The 13724-nt window shown below is 37.5% G+C and overlaps 1 protein-coding gene across 1 annotated transcript; it reads left to right on the forward strand.

Moving 5' to 3' along the window:
- Nucleotides 1-10134: 10134 nt before the first annotated feature.
- On the forward strand, nucleotides 10135-11757 carry LOC146003791 (uncharacterized). Its single transcript, XM_083142209.1, has one exon. It carries the CDS (start codon nucleotides 10135-10137, stop codon nucleotides 11755-11757), a length of 1623 nt encoding a protein of 540 aa, XP_082998335.1.
- Nucleotides 11758-13724: the final 1967 nt, after the last annotated feature.

Raw genomic sequence — 13724 nt, forward strand, 5'->3', positions numbered from 1 at the left:
ATCAAATAGGTTGTTTAACGTTGCTACATGTCTGTGGATTAAATTCTACAATGAAACAACAGACACATGTCTTAGCGAGTATTTGAACCCATAGCGTCAGGTTTCATATTATATAAGCTTCTGTTCCATGTTTATGGTTTCCTCTCCGCAATACAAATACTAGCAGTTCCCATAACTTTCCTTTCCATAGCCTTACAACGTTTGCATATCATATCACATCAATGATCTACCCACAATTTTTAAATACTCAAAATGCTTACTTTTTGCTGATGACTTAAAATTGTATAAAGTAATGAAAGATTCAAATGATGCACATAAGTTGCAAAAAGACTTGGAAAATGCACAAAGATGGAGCATCGAAAATAAATTAAACTTTAATGTCACAAAATGTTTTGCAATAACTTTTTCCAGGCAAATCAAACCCAATATTTATCAGTATACAATGAATAATCGTGCATTACAAAGAGTAAATCAGATTAATGACTTAGGAGTTACATTAAATAATAAATTATCTTTTGGAACACACATTGATCAGATTTGTAATGATGCTTACAGAACGTTAGGGTTTCTAATTAGAAGTTCACAAGACATGCATAATGAAAGAGCTCTGACAAGCCTGTTTAATTGCCTTGTTCGAACCAAATTAGAATATGCAAGTGTAGTCTGGTCACCTTACACACAATGTAATAGCAAAAAGATAGAAATAATTCAGAAGAAATTTGTTCGTTACTTATATTACAAAAAACACAAAAGATCATCTTTTCAGGATCAGGTATCCTATAAACAACTACTCAGAGAATTCAATGTTACACCTCTGCACGAAAGGAGAGTAGTATCACATCAATTATTTTTATATAAGTTAGTCAACGGGCTGGTCGACAGTCCAAGTCTCCTCCAAACATTAAACTTTAATGCTAAGAAGGACATGTTGCGGTTCAGGCAGCCTTTTTATTACAGTAAATCCAACTCAACAGAACACCAGAATTCGCCCATTCTAAGACTATGTATTAAACATAGTGAAATAGTCAGAAACGGTGGAGACTTGGATTTCGCTATGCCATTCATGCAATTCCTGTCCGTCCTTCGAAGAATATCATGAATAAATAATAAATAATTATAGATGTTTTCTGTGTATATGGGTATGTTTGTAAATACAATTATGCCTGTATGTGTGTATATTTGTTTATATATGAGTATTTACATGTGTATAATTATAATTGCCTCAGTCTGTATATAGATATGTACCTTGTTCTACCTCAGTGAATATCATTTTTGGATTTATGTTCTCTAGAATACTTGTGCTGGATTTCTTTATGAAACAATTATTGTAGTTTTGCTCTCCTTTTTCTTCTTTGTTTTGTATTGTTGGAATTATAATATTTTAATTGTTTAAAAAAATATATATATATATGTAAGCCTATTGTAATTGGAGCGAAAGCTCTGTTATTGGTGAAATAAATAAATAAATAAATAAATAAATATCACCCACAATTGATTCTTTCGTTTCGAACACAATCTCAGATGACGCAGTGGGAGCGTCGGTCGTCGCCTTGTAATCAAGGGGTCCAGGGTTCGATACCGGTGGAGGCACATACTGGTTCTGATCCCACTTTATACTATAGGTCCAGTTCCGATTAGCCTAACTGGACATAAAGTGGACTTAAGACCAACCAACCAACACAATCCTGTTATTGATCATGTTTTCAAATCCAGAACGTTCGTCACGAATAACAAGCAGGAAGGCAATGTGAAATAATCGAATAGAAACAGAACCTAAAACCTGCAACTGCTTGATTGGATTGAGTCGAGGATATAGCACGCATTTCGGAACGATGAAAGATACGAAAGTTGAACGACCTCGATACACATCCACTTTTCCTCCCCTCAATGGGAAGATATTCTGCTTGCATACAAGCCTTGACGTAGGAGTGCCTTGAGGCAACTTCAAGGCCACGACGAGAAAGTGTTCTACATGCAATGAAGGGATCCAAACAATCCAGCGCAGACCTAGGGAAAATGGCATGTCGTGATTGGGGTGGTAGAATTTGGGAAGAAGCTTTTGGGAACGCTTTTCGACGGAAGAACACAATAATGATAAATATCAAGAGTGTAATTGAAGCAATAGCCTCAAAAGAATTGAAAAATCCATTTGCATGGAACAAACAGGAAATTATTAAATCTTACGAAATAGGTGAAAATTTTAGTAACCATGGCAAGGGCTCTTTCCATGCATTTTAATAATTGTATGTCAGTTCCATACATCTTTAGTTTGATAGTAGTTATAAGTAGTAATGCTGGCGGATTAATAGAACCATTGCTACATTGTCTGTGATTCGAACCCAGGACGTTTAGCTTTAGAACGTTATTTCCTTATGCATGAAGAATTTATAGTGAATGAAAGTGTTTGTATATATTGCGTTTCATTTATTCCTCTATGGGGTAATCGCGCAGAAATAAATTACGATGATTCGATTAAATTATTGAAAGGACACTCACAAATAGACATCTGTGCGCACACCAGGACTCAAATCGGGGACGGTCGGTGGAAATATCGGGGAGGATTGAGATGCAGAATTAACACGTGGAAGAGAAACACATTGAAACATCTGGTCGACGTTGTAGACAACATATGGGAAGTTATCCTTGCACTCTGGATATGTGTGTATTAAGGGATGCAAAGATGACGTTCGATAATAGTGAGAAAGCAATTTGAGGAAAATGTGCCTTGCTGCATATGGCACTGCCGAGGAACATTTGGCAGGCACTCATGGATATGCTTTTTTCTGGATATTGATTCTTCGAAATAATATTGATACGACGATTCAGCAACTTGAGAATCAAAAGCAAAGACAATCGTGATGCAGCAGTCAGCGGAGCACACTACGAAGCCAGAGGTCAACGGTTCAAACTCTACGCAAGGCTCTGATTTGTCCCATCAATTCCGCGTTCATTTTCATCGTCGGAATTTACTCAATAGGTATGAAAGTGACATAGAATGTCCGAAATAGAAAGACAGAATAAAAACAAAAGCATGGATCCACTCTGAATGTCTGGATTTACGTTAGGTCTATTAAAATTCACCTACACTGACGCAATACGTTTTTGACCTTCGGCAGACGGTAGACCATTTTCATCAAATATTTGAAATATATATTTTCTGTAACGCATGATGTCTGTATTATTATCATTGTTGGAAGCCATGAGTAGTTTCACCACTATTCGGTTGTTTACAAATTGTTTCGGATAAAGATAAAAATGTCCGCTTTCACACAACAAAATCCTAAATATAAATTCAGAATTGTTCATGATAGAGTGTATGATTTAATTTCAAACCTATTTCCAATGGAATATTATAAATAATAATAATAATTTATGAAAATATGCGCTACGTATAGTAATCACCATGGAGGAAACTAATTGATCCTAGTTAGGACAATTTTTGTAAGGAATTTGTCCACGGGGAGGTGTCAACCTTTTTCAAATACTGATGGTAGAAAATTACCTATGCAAAACTCCGTAGATTCTGAGTTAAAATATATGTCATATTACTAATGATGAGGCATGTTAATTTTTTAACTTCCAAAGTCAATACATTTAAATAATAAAATTCCAATCGTTGTTTTAATTTGGAAGAGGAATGAAAGATTTTTTTGTTTAAATTATATTTAGTCGCATTACTTTTCCCCTCTTCGTGAGGTTATAATAATGATTTTGAATTTTGAGGAATATGCCATTACAGAATTCCAGATACTGTATTATCTGGGGTTCAATTTCAAAGTACTAAATCACAAATCACTTTTCAGAACCAACATATGGTGATTAATTTTTTAAAGAAAATTTTGGTGCACATGAAACTTAAAAAGCAATGGATTTTTCTCCTTTTACTTCTCTCTTCTACTTTTTGAAGTCTGTATTCTCCTACAGGTGAAGAGTTTTTTTTTAAAAAAAAGAACAAACATACTTTACATGTAACTATGAAAAGCATTAAGCATGGAACTTAATTTTTTTTGACACCACAATACGTGGGAAAAATAAATGTAAACGATGCAGAACTGATGCAAATAGGATAAACAAAACATTGTTATATCTTACAATCAAAATAGAAGATTTGAAGAGTATCGAATTTGTAGTGCTAAATGAATACAAAATATTAAAAAAACTTGGTATCTTATATACACATTTAAAGCTAAGTCAAGTGCATAAATCATATATCAACTAATAGTGAGTCCAATTGCCGTCTCGCTCAATGACTTCTCGAAGCCGGGAAGGAACAGACGCAACAAGGCGGTGGCAAATATTTGGTCTATTCTGAAATGTGGACCATACATTCTGCACGTGGCGAATGAGTTGTTCTTCACGTTGTTGTTGTGGACCCACGTTCCAGTCAGCCACCATTAAACCCCACAAGTTCTCGATTGGATTCAGGTCAGGTGATTTAGCAGGCCACTGAATTCTAACGAAATCATCTACATCTTCAAACCAGTTTCGAACTACGTTTGAATTGTGAACTCCACTGTTATCCATTACACACAGCATTTGTGTTGGTTCTGGATATGCGATGCGAAGATTAGTGTGCATATCTGACAGCACATCAGAAAATTCATTTGCATCCATTCTGGGCGAAACTCTTATTAGGTTGCCAACAAACGCGGACGTCATCCAACCGAAGAACGCAACACTGATGCGTCCACTTCGTCGCAGAGGCACTATATGTTCGGGCTCATACCGCGTATTGCAAGGTCGCCACACGTGCAATGCTCCATTGTCACCCGAACAGAACACTTTTTCGTCTGTCCATACCACACTGTCCCAGAATTCGGAAGGTTCGTTTACGTAACGACGTGCGAATTCCAGCCTTCTGTTTTTGTGTTCATCGGTCAATGCAGTTTTTTGTGCAGGTCGATAGTGATGCCTACCACTTTCATGCAGCCGATTCCTCGTTGTTCGGGAAGAACATGGCAGCTGCAGTTGTCGGTGGATCCTACTTGCAGGAGTCAATGGCTGAGCTGCGGACAACTCGACAATCGCATCATCCTGCTCACGAGATGTAGCCCGGGGACGACCATTTCGCCGACGATCGCGAACACCATCAAATCCTTCCTCCTGGTATCGTTGAATCCACTTGGAAGCTGACTTCCTGTCTATTCCAAGGGCACGACTAATCTCTCTTGCACTCTTGCCGCACTTCCACATCCCAATCATTTGTCCTCTCAGGAAAATATCTTCTACTGGTGACATAGTAGAAGTAACTCCTACCCTCCTAGCAAGAAGACTTCCAGAACCTGTCTAAACATACGTGCAGTTTGATAAAAAACTTGTTTTCCTCCTTATTTCGTACGTCATTGATAACAGGAACACGTGCCCTCGTCTGCTAACACTGGTTTGGTAATAGACGTATAGATTATTTTCGTGCTTTCCATGAGCAGACTTCAGCTGCCACACTTCGGTTCAGTGACCCGTAGTTAGCAAAAGTGAATGACTCACGAAATACCTGTTGCCTGTGAGCTTAACAAGAACAGAGATTTCGTTTAGTTTGCTGTAAGTATTGTTTCATCTGCAGTTATATCAGTTAACGTTCGAATAGTTTCCTAATGGTTACGTTAGTTATACCCTATAAATTAGTTCCCCAGAGAGAGTTTTCTATTTATTTGCATGGGGCGATTTTTATACAGCCTGCATATATTACTCGTATTTTTTTCTGAAACAAGAAGAAATTCGAAGACGCAAAAAGAGTCGCATGAGAGTAGTTAGCAAAAAGGAAGAAAAAAGACGAAAATGTAAATGATGAATTAAATTATAGTAGAGATCGAGTGAATAACATTTGATCAGGTGGCCTCCTGGTTAACATAGTGATAACGTCGTCGCCTTGTAATCAAGGGATCCCGGGTTAGATACACAGTGGAGGCACGTAGTGGTTCGTATCCCACTTTAACCTGAAAGTCCAGTCCCGATTATCCTTTCTTTGCATAAAGTAGACTTAAAACAACAAATCAATCAATCAATCAAAAAATCGACTCTATAGCATCTAACCAACACAATTATGAATCGCAAAATATTTTCTCAGGTCCATTTTAATTAAACATGTATGATAAAATAACAGAAGCAGAGGAAAGAGAAAGCCAAGCTAACACGAATGCCTTCTTCAGAATTTCAAATTTCCTTACATAAGGTTCTGGGTTTGAGTCCCGGGCAGTCATGACTATCTTGTTCCTTCCCTTCATCTGCTTTATTTCATCATAAATCGTAGTTATCATTTACCTACAGAGGAAGACTAATGACAATAATAGTCAATACAAAGCCAATAACAAACAATAAACTAGATTTAGGAGGTGTCAAGAAGAAACTGGATTTGGCGGTGTCTCCGTCTCTCGGTTTCTCGAATTGAAAAGTGCTCTCCCGTTGTCGCTCTCGACTTGTTAAATATAGAAATCGAAAACAAATGTGAAGATACATATATTTCGTATATTCGGGTTTTCTAGGAGATTTCGTGACTAAATAAGTACTCTTCGATCATATTTATTTTTATTATTTTGGTTACGTAACATCACTTTTCTTCCCCGTTCGCTGATCGCAACGGTAAGGACGAGTGGCAGACCATTACATGAAATCGATGACAAAATACGCAAACACCCGTGACGGCACTGAAACCGGGAACTTTGGTACTAGATCGAATTTCGACTACTTGATGAGCTTTCCCACTGAGCCTGCTTAATGATGTTTGTGTCAGGTAATTCGCAATAACTGTCAAAATCCCACATTCATTATCATTTGCTTCATCATTTACCCTATTGTTGTGATTAACCTGAAGTCAAAGAATTAGTTGAAAGTCAAACATGCACGATTGAATGTCTCTGATGTTACTTCGTGCCGAATAATATGACGTGATTTAATTATATGAATATATTAATGATAATATGCTTGATCATTCCATTGATTGATCCTAATTTCCTGTCCCCGTGGCGGAGTGGTTAGGACATCGCACTACGACGGCATGGGTCCCTGGTTCGAATCTCAGCTTACGCATGGGTGTTCTTGGTGAGTGTCTCTTCATTAATTTCACCATATCATCATTCATCACCCATCTTCATCGTCGCGATTTAACAAAAATTAAAAAATAGCGACACTAAATAACAAACATTCAATCAAATCGAACATCTCCGCCGATTTAATTCTATACCGTACTAAATTCCCACGTTATTACTGCATCTTACTTCATTTTACAACACCTCAATTGTTTTCCGATTCGATAACAATTGGAATGTTATTTGGTGCACGATTGTCTATTGTTTCGATGTTTGAATGTTTTAATTAACGTCGCATTAATTAGCATTAGACCAATCGTGGTAGAAGGAAGCGAGAGCACAAAGGAAGGAGAAAGGACAAATTAGAGACCACGGCTCTCTTTAAATGTAGCATCCGTAAATGCGACTGAAGTGACTGTAGAATATTATAGATAAAATTGTTTCGCTTTTTCCCTTTTATTGCTGTTTCATTTATTTTACTTCGCTTTTCTTCTACCACTCGCGTTTATCTTGTCGATGAAGAGGAAATTATATACTCGTGAAATGGACAATGGGACAAAAAAATCTATGCCTCTCGCAAGGTTCGAACCTATGACTACAAAACATTGTCTTATGTTAAAATTTACGGCTAAATTTGGTTTGTCGCGTAGCAATTTTCGCCCGTCTCTTTCTCAAAGGATTCCATTCTCTCTCCGACGTCGTAGTGGTAACGTTTTGGCCATGTAATCAAAGCTTTCCGAATTCAATACCGGATAGAGGAACATTTGGTTCGGATCCCACTTTAATCTGTAGGTCCAGTGCATAAACTGGACTTAAATAATTAGTGTGTGCCATGTGGTCTGTGATGGCAACAATAATTTCAGTGAACCTTCTTGACAATAACTACTATCACTCGAAAGAATATTTCCTTACGAGTAGCTGTTGTTAAAAAACCAGTTCCTGAAATTTTCTTCTGGAGGCCTCGTAGCACCCAACTGTTTGTTGTGGCTGGGGCACGAGTCATGTGACTCATGCTATCAAAGCTCAATCCTTCCCGAGAACTCAGAATCACCAGGCAAACTTAAGCGAATATTTTGTTATTTGGGTTGCATAAACAACAGGCTTTAAGACGTTACGAAATTCTACGTCCCGTGGCCCAGGTATTTTTTTCTGAGACTGTACACATATACACTCAACTATCAATGGATAACAGAATTGGAGTTTTGTGGGTGAGAACGACCGTTTGGGCTTAGCTTCGTTAAAAAAGGAAAAAAAAGGTCTTATTTCGCCACATTTTCCAACCAATAAAAACATTGAAAGTACTTCTCAGCTGCAGCGCGTGAAAACGTGTGTTCCTTATGAACTTCGATCTGAAAATAATTACAGATGTAAGATCGATTATAAGATCACTGCTAGATTAACTGCTCTCCAGAGTACTTACTTCGTCACTGTTGCTTGTCCCATCTGAGAACACTTGAAACATAAGTTTGACAACTACTACGCGCAGACGTCAGATGAAACAGTGGCGGAACTGTGAAAGTATAAACGGCCTTACCGTGGAGATCAGATCTACCGCCATGTACGCTTCCGTGATAGGCCAGTGGAATCATTTTCACGCTAACACATCCCCAGAAACACACGCCACTCTAACAGGGTAATAGGTCATTCATATGAAATCAACAAGGTCCTCAAAGTTACATTTTTTGATTCGCCTTAAATTTTGCATACTGGAAGGGCCATGTGAGGTAGGAAAATGTGCAATGTTGCACACCCGTATATCTTGTATTTCCGAAATTACAGTGTTGCAAACTATGAGATTTTGACAATATCTTCCATCATCTTGTTAACTTTTAATTGCAATATTTCTGCAATCAGAGCACCTACAGAAGTTATTAGGATGGCGATGGAAAGGTCTTGAAGGGCTCTTTCACAAGAGATATTGCATACCTATGTCAATTGAAGGTGGTATAAATGAAACTTTGGTAGCCATTTTCTCAAAAACGGGTCTTTTATTTTCTTTCACAAACTCATGCACTATTATTCAATAACTATACAAAATTTAAGAATGGGACGCCAATGAGATCCGGAGTTATGTTAGATTTAGGGTAGGTTAGGGTAGGGTAGAGTAGGTTAGGTAATGCATGATAACATATTTATATTTTGATAGACAGATTCTTAATATTCAAAAGCAAAAGTGTAACATAAATTGAATACAATATTGTTTGGATTAGCGTGCATAATTCAAATGTTCGGTCTCATAGGTAACTCCGTTATTAGTGAACATAGCGAAAAATAGAGAAGAGGTATATTAATGATTAATGACGAAAATTACAGGTAAACTAGATACGTGATTACACTAAAGTATAAAAATATGAATGTGTGACACGCGCAGTGGCACAGTGTGAAGTACTTACTGTATATACGTATTGCAGCCTGATTCTCATTTGTGAGTTTTTAGTTTTTTCTAGTGGTCTGGGGAAAGGAGGGTTGTGCCCTTCACATGTTCACGTATTTAATACTTTTACTATGTTGTGAGGCTGAAAAGAGCCTCTTCATTGTTTGATTTCACATGAAATGGCCAATATTTTTATATTTAGGATCTGCCACTATTTTTGTGTTATATTGTAACAGCCATTTATTCACTGGCCACTGGGTAGTTTTTTACTGCTCCATTGGGACTTTCATAATATTCATTAACGTATTAAAAATATTTATAAATGAGAAGAAATGTTTTGTAATTTTTATTTCATTTATGTTTATATTCTCTTTTATAGCTGATTTCGTCAAATTGAAAATGAAGAAATTACTGATCGTGTTCATATTTCTGTGGTTCTACGTCAATTCGTTCTGTCTCACTATATCACACCCATCGACGGCAAGATTCCACAAAGATACACTTCACCTTGTAGAAGAGATTTTGAGGAAATATTTCCACAGTGCTCGTACATTAGTTGTTTACTATGACGAGGAATCAACAGTACTTGCAAATCTAGTTAGCAAGAAATATACCAGGCCATTAACAACAATTAATCCTATGAAAGTTACAAGATGGTGGGCAGGTTGGGGAGATGAATGGTTCCTAGAGAAGATAGAAATCAGCTACCTGTTTCTTCTCAGAAATATATCCACGATAATGTATCCTTTCAAATATGATTGGCATTTTAGTAAATGGAGACGGAATGCAAAACACTTCATCCTTCTCACAGGATACAATTCGTTGGAATCTATTAATAGTTTGACCCTGGTAGCACAGAGTAATCTAATGGTGAATATTGTAATTGCTTCTCCACCACAAGAGAAGGATGCTGGTGAAGATGACTCTTATGTCCTGTACTCCTACTTCCCTTTCACAGAGTCCCACTGCAGAACTTCTGAGGGAGCAGAAGTTGTGGATGTCTGGAGTAAAGGGACATTTGTTAAAGGGAGGGATTTGTATCCAGACAAGGTGAAGAACATGCACAAGTGCCCAATTAATATGAAAGCGAATTTTTATGAGTTGTACTTTACGCCAGACAAGACTTCAAAAGGTAGCGACACTTATTCGGGTTTATATGGTGGCTTCGTTGCAACTGCGATGGAGAAAATGAACTTCACTTTGGAAACAAACAACATTTATAAAGAACCTACGTCGTTGGGAGTTAGATTACCAAATGGAAGTGTCACAGGAGACTATGCAGATATGCGGAATGGAGTCGTCGATGGAACATTAAAGTTCGTGGGGGTTACTCATTATGGCAACGTGTGGTGTGAAGAGCTACAGATTCAGCAGTTTGCAGAATTGACATGGGTGGTTCCTAACCCAAGACTCTATCCTCAGTGGATGAGTCTGTACTTTCCATTTCAGCCACCTCTGTGGACCCTCACGCTTCTGTCTTTACTGAGTCTGTTCATCTGGATGAGAGCGGCCGTTTCTTTGCTGCGTCGGTGGGGAAGGATCACATATCAGTTCCCTTCGCTTTCAGGTCTCTCTGCATTCATATTTGGGTGTGTCGACATCCCACCGCCTCCTGTAGGTCCACTCAGATTTATATTTCTACAGTGGATATTTTCTACTGTGATACTCTCTACTCTTTACCAGTCTGCATTGTTTGGTTTCATTACAAGTCCCAAACTGACGCCTTACATAGACACCATTGAGGATGTTCTGAGTATGGGGTTATCTGTTGGAGGCGATGAGTTAAGTAAAAGAACTATAGGACTGATGAATGAGCCAATATACAGGCAGATCTACGAAAATTGGGTCTTAGAGAATGACAATTTGAAGAACTACGGAAGAGTTGCCCATTATGGAGATTTCGCCTTTCTTACGTCTAGCATGTTTCCAGACGTATTGGCATATCTTTATCTGTTGTTCGATTCCTACGGGCAACCATTATTCCACATAACATCTAGCAGAGTTCTCGGTGTCCCCCAAGTGTTTCTGTTGCAGAAAAGCTCTCCCTTTCGGGACAACCTTCAGCACATAATCACCTCCTGCGTTGAAGCGGGTCTACCTCCAAAGTGGAAGAAGGACGCTGTTCAAAGGATAATCCTTCATGCACTGAAACGAAAGAAGTTCCAGGAGAAGCCAGAAGTCGTTGTGATTACTCTGGAGAATCTAATGGGAGCCTTCGCCCTACTTATATTGGGTCTTACTATCAGCACAGTAGTGTTTGCAGTGGAATGCACACACAGGCGTTTCAGTAATGGTGTTTATTGGTGTTGGTGTTATTTAAGGTCAAGGAAATGCAAGCGAAATCAACGTAGAAGAAGATGAATTGTATTCGCATGTGTAGGTTTATGTGCACTGCTTTTTCATAGTTTGGGATGTTATTTCCAACTGTAGGTGAGAACAATTGCCTCTTGGTTGAAGTACATACACTTACAAGACTACAGAATAAGTGCGTCTCTTTGCACGGAATTGAGTTATTTATATCCGTCCACTGTTGTATTGTGAATTCTCTTCGTCGACTTTGAGTTTGTTTAGTTTCAGTCGAACTATGCACAGGTTCTACTGGGGCTGGTCCTACAGTTTATAATTTCAACCCATCCTCTATGATCGAATTAGGGACCTCTTGACAAAGAGTAAATGTCACCATTACGACATCGAGGAGACCATGAGTTTTTCCTATTAGAGATAATTCGCTATGTTATAAGTGCAACAAAGCTTCGTCCTATAGATTTGGATATTCATATCATATTTGGAGAAGAAACACACGTTAAATGCAGCTTTCATTTGTGAATTATAATTCCACGGTTGTCATGTGGTTGACTCTCTATTCACCTGGATAGCAAAGGAGTGCAAACGCTATTATCCTGCTTGCGTGGAAGTGGGTGCAAGATTCTCTTGAACTATTTGTGAGTAAACAGACACACCAGCCGATTGGTCTGATGCGCACAAGAGACTTCCAATGTTACAGGTGGAACGAGGGAAATGAGTGTCGTAAGTTAGCAAGTCTTAGCATTCATTGACGAATTCGTTTAACACGCCTTCATAACTCTGCCAGATTGTCAAGATTTATGTGCTGTAATGAATATGAATATGTGCGGAATACTCTTATTGCAATTGAAATATGGGTGTTTATATTATTTATTTATTTCACCAATAACAGAGCTTTCGCTCCAATTACAATAGGCTTACATATATATATATATTTTTTTAAACAATTAAAATATTATAATTCCAACAATACAAAACAAAGAAGAAAAAGGAGAGCAAAACTACAATAATTGTTTCATAAAGAAATCCAGCACAAGTATTCTAGAGAACATAAATCCAAAAATGATATTCACTGAGGTAGAACAAGGTACATATCTATATACAGACTGAGGCAATTATAATTATACACATGTAAATACTCATATATAAACAAATATACACACATACAGGCATAATTGTATTTACAAACATACCCATATACACAGAAAACATCTATAATTATTTATTATTTATTCATGATATTCTTCGAAGGACGGACAGGAATTGCATGAATGGCATAGCGAAATCCAAGTCTCCACCGTGTCTGACTATTTCACTATGTTTAATACATAGTCTTAGAATGGGCGAATTCTGGTGTTCTGTTGAGTTGGATTTACTGTAATAAAAAGGCTGCCTGAACCGCAACATGTCCTTCTTAGCATTAAAGTTTAATGTTTGGAGGAGACTTGGACTGTCGACCAGCCCGTTGACTAACTTATATAAAAATAATTGATGTGATACTACTCTCCTTTCGTGCAGAGGTGTAACATTGAATTCTCTGAGTAGTTGTTTATAGGATACCTGATCCTGAAAAGATGATCTTTTGTGTTTTTTGTAATATAAGTAACGAACAAATTTCTTCTGAATTATTTCTATCTTTTTGCTATTACATTGTGTGTAAGGTGACCAGACTACACTTGCATATTCTAATTTGGTTCGAACAAGGCAATTAAACAGGCTTGTCAGAGCTCTTTCATTATGCATGTCTTGTGAACTTCTAATTAGAAACCCTAACGTTCTGTAAGCATCATTACAAATCTGATCAATGTGTGTTCCAAAAGATAATTTATTATTTAATATAACTCCTAAGTCATTTACGTGATTTACTCTTTGTAATGCACGATTATTCATTGTATACTGATAAAGATTGGGTTTGATTTGCCTAAAAAAAGTTATTGCAAAACATTTTGTGACATTAAAGTTTAATTTATTTTCGATGCTCCATCTTAGTGCATTTTCCAAGTCTTTTTGCAACTTATGTGCAT

The sequence above is a fragment of the Lepisma saccharinum genome, chromosome 20, assembly GCF_977018435.1.
Source record: "Lepisma saccharinum chromosome 20, izLepSacc3.1, whole genome shotgun sequence".
Classification (NCBI taxonomy): domain Eukaryota; kingdom Metazoa; phylum Arthropoda; class Insecta; order Zygentoma; family Lepismatidae; genus Lepisma; species Lepisma saccharinum.

Coding starts and splice junctions, on each gene's coding strand:
- LOC146003791 (XM_083142209.1), top strand. CDS start 10,135: ATGTATCCTTTCAAATATGATTGGCATTTTAGTAAATGGAGACGGAAT.